Raw genomic sequence first — 6,745 nt, 5'->3', positions numbered from 1 at the left:
ATCGGCATCGTCTTGGTAATGGTTGGAGCGGGGGGGATTTCTGCGTCATGCATCATCAGCTCCTCAGTGGGTGTGTTCTTGGGTGTGTTGAGCGCGCCATCGTCCGCCACCGTTCCTGAGGTTTTGCGTTGAGAGCCAAGAAAAAACAGTGGATTACCTTAGTGAACGGATACCTCCAATGATGGTGTTCGATGTGGCCGTGCTCGATATGGCTGTGCTTGAAGTGGCGCGGGCGATGTGGCGTTGCTCTCCTCAGGGGCCTGCTACTTACTACTAGGTGCCTTACCTAACGCGACGTGATGTCACTGATCGCAGGGAACACCGAGAATCTGAGTAAGCAGCTGGTGTGGCCCGTGCATAGGTGGCCTTGTAGGTACTCGCAGGAACTGGTCGATGGGCTGCCATTGGCTCTGGGGATTTCCCGCATTGCAAGTGTTCCATTAGGTAAGCTGGCACAGGACACCCATGGAACCCTGACACTGACACTGAGTGAGGTCACCCAGCCAACCCCCAAGCTCCAGTACGCTGCTGTGGCCCCGCGACCGTGGTCCGAAATCAAATCCCCGAACCCGCACCACAATGTCGTTGACCCATCCACAAGACAAGCCCGGCATCCACGCGTTGTCAAACCGTCGACCATTTGATACGCTTCGCTGTTGCCCATCCAGTCCTGATGCAGTCGCAAGATAGCGTTCTCGCCTGGATATCCTCTCTGCCCAGGTATCCTGCCGAATATCTCAACCACCACGAAAGCGACAGCAACAGCCGCAAGCGCAAGCGGGCACCAACATCGACATCGCCATCGCACCGTCTGCCCTCGCCCCCAAAAAGTCCCAACATGGACACGACTATGCAAGAATACTACGGTGACGAGCCCGCCGAGGATGACGCCAACGCCCAGAACACAAACTCATCACAGCCGTCGGCACCCCTCCCGGACCCCAATTCCACCCCGAGGGCGCCAAAACAACAGAGGACGATGGGGACGATGGCTTCGGAGGCCGCTGTGTCGGACGCAGACTCGAGAAGCGTCACCACGACCTCCTCCATCAACAGCTCAGCACATTCCCTTGGGACATCAGCTTCCAGGGGGAAGAAGCGCCCGCGCCAACCGAGTCCACGGAAACAAAAAGCCGTCATGAGCCTGGAGGATGCCATCGAATCTGTCAGCTTCGGGAGTGGCATGGACCGACCTATTCTGTTAGATGAACTCGAGAGCCGCATAGAGACTCTCGCAGAGGGCAGTGGAATTGTGTCCCCCACACACAAGGTCGGTTCTATTCCCCGCCTCATCTGTCTGACTTGGTCGCCTCAGTCACCTAACCACTATCTTTTCCACAGAACTCCCTAGTTTCCCAGGCGCAGCGCAGTCGACAGTTTAGCTGGGTCAAGAATAAATCTTTCGCCCGTATTTCGCCGCGTCGTGCTCCTCAGGATTCAACACCCCTGTCTAGCCGTGATCAACTGGGACCTACGCCAACTGTCGAGTGGGTCAAAGAGATATGGCGACAAGCCGATGATGCCGAGAAGATGGGCCATCACGAGGGCCACTGGAACTGTGCTGTCCATTATCCTTTGCTCTATGCCGCCCTCCGCCACTTCCAACAGATGGGCGTCTGTAGCTGGTGCGCCTACCTCCCAACCCCCCCACCCTCCCTCTTGGATTCTCGTTTCTAACTGCAACTACCTTAGTACCACGGCCCAGATTCACGCAGACTACGCACGGTTCGATAAAATAGCCCATCATAACAAGAGGGTCGACTTCTGCGTTTATGTCAAAGACGACTCCCCCGAGCTGATTGCTGCGACTCTCGCTTCCCCATTCCAGTCCATCAATCACACTGACACCGCTGGGCTCCTCCAGCGGCCCATCGCACTCTCAGTGGAAACCAAGCTCACAGGGCATGACTGGACACAGGCACAGAACCAGATGGCCGCCTGGCTTCTCGCGCACTGGGATATGCTGGATGACCTCGTCACGCGGGTCAGGGGTGGTGTAGTGGTTCCCCGGACTGGAGACGACGCTCGAAGGCCCCGGCCTTCGCCAGCGGCAGCCGCCGGGCTGACGCTTTTGCCCGGGATCATTGTGCAGGGACACGAGTGGTACTTCGTTGCGGCGACACGTGCCGCGAATGGGAAAACCAACCTCTGGCACAAGATGCCAATCGGATCTACGCAGACAATCGAGGGGATCTACAAGGTGTTTGCAGTGTTGCAACTGCTTGGGAATTGGATACAAGAGACGTACTGGCCGTGGTTTCAACGTGTCATCCTTCGCCTTGAATGAGGAGACAGACATGTTAATAACGATAATGATAATCAACGACGTTACGAATCGCAGCCTCTAGGCGCACTGTTCCTCCCCAGTTAGGACATGAATGATGGAGTACGTGCATGATCTGAGGGAATATGGATTGCTGACTGCGAAGCTCATCAGCGTTGACGGTAGTACAGCGCCAGTCTCAGCGAGTGTCGGCGTTTCCATCATAATATCTGCATCGGCAGGCCAATTCGATCCTGTACCCCTCGTTGAACAGCTTGAAAGCGAGAGGAGAGTCTTTCAGACAAGATCAGGTGTTCGGATGGAGGCAGAACAAGGGATGGCACGGCTTCCCGTCGTGGAGTGCCCTCTTTTTCAATAGACTGCGTCCAGCCCTGCTCTATTAACTTGTAGCAGTTCCACGTCTTGCTAAGTCCCCCTGTCTCGGAGACAGCAGCCGAGCCTACATCCGTGACAAGCCGAACCGCATTCTTATTTTCATTTAGAGAGACAGCAACGAATAGCTTCAGGAATTCCACTCAAAAGTCCCCACTGAGAAACCCAGAGTCTCCCACGTCACCATGTCCAACTTCCGGGGACAAGACACCCCGCACACAGACAACCGTGCTGCTTCTACCGGTGATGTCTTTGCGATTTCAAACCTGCACCGGTGTGTCACAGCACGGGACTCAAGTCTTATACGTGGCCTTTTTTGGATGAAATCTTACCGCCGTGTGACCTGACCTGAATGTCGCAAATGCTCGCAAATATCTATCCCTGCGACAAGACGCCAGTTTCTCCAGCCACCGCCCACTTCGCTGCGGCAGAGAGCGATCGCCAGCCGGATATTTGCGAGATATTGAACCGGGGCTCACCACTTTCCTGTCGCCCCGAACAGGACCAAGGGAATTGCCCGTTCTACCGCGCTGCTGTCCTTCTTCAGCCAAGAAATCAAATGCGCCGTACTGATACGTTTGCTGGTTTATGACTCGAGCCAGAGACACCGAATCGCCCCGAGAAAGATGACGTGAGTTCACCGAACAGTTTCATAAACGCTTCACTCAGCCCTAGCCGCCGAGACAAGGCATCTCAGCACTTAGGCAGGCACATCGCTATCCCCAAGATAGATGGCACACTGACATGTGGAATTCCAGCATTGTTGGTGCCAGCATGACCATCAAGTGGCCACATGAAGAAAAAGGCGCAGGGACCCCTAAAATGGGAGCTATGCATAGGTGGCCATAGAGGTTTCTCTGTGAGCCATCCTGGCCCTCGAATATTTCCCGGTGAGAGTCATACGGCAGTCAACAAGGTGCGCCTCTAGGCGGCAAACTGCGAAGAGAAAAAAATTAGAAGGGAAGAAAGGTGGGAGTTATGCCCACAAGGACTTTTTGAATCCTCGCAACCGCAAAATGAACAAGCTACCAATCAACTTTTGCTGTGTTTTATGCAGACCAGCATGGATGAGTTTGAAGTTACGAAAATTTCGGAAGCAGCTGCAGTTTCTAGTACAGTAGGGGGGCTTCGCACTAGTATGCATTAACATATCGCAAGTGTCTTCCTCTTATGGGTGTACGTTACTTTTGTGAAAGCATTTGGTGGTGTGCCTTTCCGCCTTGAACTTCAAGCGGCCAGGTTGGAGGTGCAACTTGCTTGAGACGCCAATCGCGCATGCTGTTGCGCATACTTCGGCCGTAAAGGGATCCACCACCAGACTCAAGTGAGCATATTTGTTGTTTTCCACGAGGGGAGTTCATGGCCAATATATCCTGACGACCTCCATGGTAGGGGGTGTCTTTCAACACAACGGGTGTTTTGGTCAGTGTCTTTGACTTACGACCCTGAGTCTGACTGATGCGGCAGGATATTTTATAGGCGAAGAGCCTACGAAGGATCTGGCCCCTTTCCACCGAATGTTCTTGTTGCCCCTTTTTCCAGCGAGTTGGTGTGGCTTACCGAGCCGCTTCGTGCGATCAGGAAGGACAAGGCAAGGCCGATCACGTAGAGATATGAATCACATGCTTGGTTCAGTCAGTACGCACGCTAGTTCAGCGACGTATTCTCAGCAATATTGCAACCCTGATTCATGGCGCTTTTGTCAATTTCGCTGCATTGTCCAAGCTTGTAGCATGGCGATTGACGATATGGGACGTGAGATAATATCCTTTTACCGAATGGAATAAAAGGCAAAGAACGAACCGTCGTTCAACATGCGGGTTGGGGGGGCTACAACTCCAATGACAATGGGCTACTCTCAGTCTGATGAGGCTTGCTTCCTCATGAAGACTATGGTTGGGTGTGAAGGATATATGATTCCATAGCTGACGATTGGTATTCAGACTTTTGTTTGTTGAACTGTGGCAGAAAGAGGTGCTACTTCTTGCTCCACGCTGAGGTACATTTGGGTGACAGTGGCTCACCATAGAGTGATAGAGTTGTATGGATGAAAAGCTGCTGAAAGAATGTTGTCAAGAACAAAGCTTGCGACAGTTGCACTTGAAAATACGTCGCTGAAGATGTGACTGAATCCAAAATAGCATAATCTTGACAATCGCAAGCTAGCCGGATGTTCCTAGCATAAGATATAGGGAGGTGGCAGTCAGTAGACAAGGCTTCTTGGTTACATCTAGCCAGGCAAAGCCGAGGAACGAGGATTTCGAACGTCTCTCCACATCCTTCACGCTATTTGATCATAGTGGTAGAATTGAAGCAATCAATCATCTTTACAATGGCGGCCGGTCACAGGAATAGAAACTCATGACAGGACCGAGTAGTTCGAAGTGTTACATGAGTCGCGAGAGCCAAGAAGCCTCTATAAGCTAGTGGATACACTGTCCAAGTGCTTTTCACTCACTTTGGGGCTCACCTAAAAGTGGTCGCTTTTAACGGTATAAAGTAATGCTTAAGATAAGTAAAGTGATAAAAGTAAGTAGATTCGGACGTATTACTCTAATAGTTGTTCTATTTAGTTCTGCACACGGCTACTAATTTAGTTAAATAATTCTAATAGTCTGTGTCATCCCTTGGCATTTCCTCTTCCTCGTTTCTGACTTGCGTGATCTGAGGTTATCCGAAGGCAGTGGCACGCCGGATCTGGCGAGCACTGAATGCGAAAGGCTAGATTTGATGCCCCGATCCCTAACGGGTCCATTATCTGAAAACCACGAGAAGCCAAAGGCTTCGGCGAACCATGGATGGTTTGCCTGAGAGCTCTTGGCGCCTGTATTCACCCCGTCTCCGTCGAAAGCTAGGGGAGCTTCGGCGATGACCGACTGTGATGTGTCGAAAGACTCGTCTGGATGCGGGGAGTCGGGGTCACACCTCTCGTCTTCGCAAAGATCAGGGTCGTTTACGCATAAAGGTCTGGACGAAACAGCAATGACCAAGACACCGATTCTCCGAAACACCAGCTCTGAATTTTCGGGGGCCAAGACTAAACAGTAGATGGCCTGGTGAATCCTCGAAGCGCCTTCCCAAAAGATTGGCAGTACGGGGACCTTTGAAGCGATCTTCCACGGACCCATCTCGAGATAACGTCGCATATCTGGCCAGTTCCTCGTCCAGCGGTTGTCCATTGACAGCTTGCATCCCTCACGGGACAAATGATTCCGCTCCACATAAGCAAGCGGACCTCGAAGAACGACCCAGCGCAGCATACCAATCAATTAAGCTAAGCCTGGGGGTCAGGCTTATCTAATTAACTAATTTTGCACTAGAAACTTATTTGATTTAATTAGCTTAGTTTAAATTAATTTATATTACTTATTTAGGAAGTTAGTAAAGCTTTTATAATATCTTAATATATTAGAAATATACCTATTTAGTGTTTTATTATTATACTACTCCTTATTAACCCTTCTACTAGAAGTAATACTTACTAATAGTAATACTATTACTTTAAACTTAGTTTTAGAAATACTATATTTCTTTAAATAGTAATAACTTTATTAATAGTTTCTATAACGTTAGTATTAGTTTAGTAAAACTAAATACCCTCTTATAGTTAATTACTATTACTAAAATAGTAAAGATATTAAAAATAAACTTATTAAGTATTAAGAAAGTCTATTAATATAAAATTTATTACTAAATAAGATTATTAATAAGCTAAGTAACTAAAAAAGTAAAATACTTCTCTAATTTATTAATCTTATTAATAATAATATTATAAAAGCTATTATCTAATTATTAATTATAATTAGAGTTTTTAAGCTTTAGAGGTATTATAATTAATATAAATAGCTTTTATAGAGGTTCTTAATAAGCTAGTTTATTAATATAAATAGCTATTTTAGTATATTATTACTCTTAGTACTCTTAAAAACCTTCTTTAGTAATTTAAAGCTACTTATAAGTCTTTTAAATATTCTAATACTTTTTAAGCTATTATAAACCTCTATTAAAGTGTAATATTATAGTAGTAGTATAAAGGGGAGATTTTTTAAACTTTTTATAGTAGTTATTAAGTATTTACTAGTTATTAAT

At 48.3% G+C, this 6,745-nt stretch overlaps 1 protein-coding gene across 1 annotated transcript; it reads left to right on the top strand.

Annotated features, from left to right (window-relative positions):
• Positions 1-838: 838 nt before the first annotated feature.
• Positions 839-2,287, top strand: CGCS363_v015057 (uncharacterized protein; the record flags this gene model as incomplete). The annotated part of the gene is made up of 3 exons (XM_036646906.1): positions 839-1,270; positions 1,342-1,625; positions 1,693-2,287. 3 exons carry the CDS (start codon positions 839-841, stop codon positions 2,285-2,287), a joined length of 1,311 nt encoding a protein of 436 aa, XP_036487874.1.
• Positions 2,288-6,745: the final 4,458 nt, after the last annotated feature.

This window comes from Colletotrichum siamense (assembly GCF_013390195.1).
Source record: "Colletotrichum siamense strain Cg363 chromosome Unknown KSG_Cg363_contig13, whole genome shotgun sequence".
Lineage (NCBI taxonomy): Eukaryota > Fungi > Ascomycota > Sordariomycetes > Glomerellales > Glomerellaceae > Colletotrichum > Colletotrichum siamense.
This window is presented reverse-complemented; position numbering and strand designations above follow the sequence as displayed.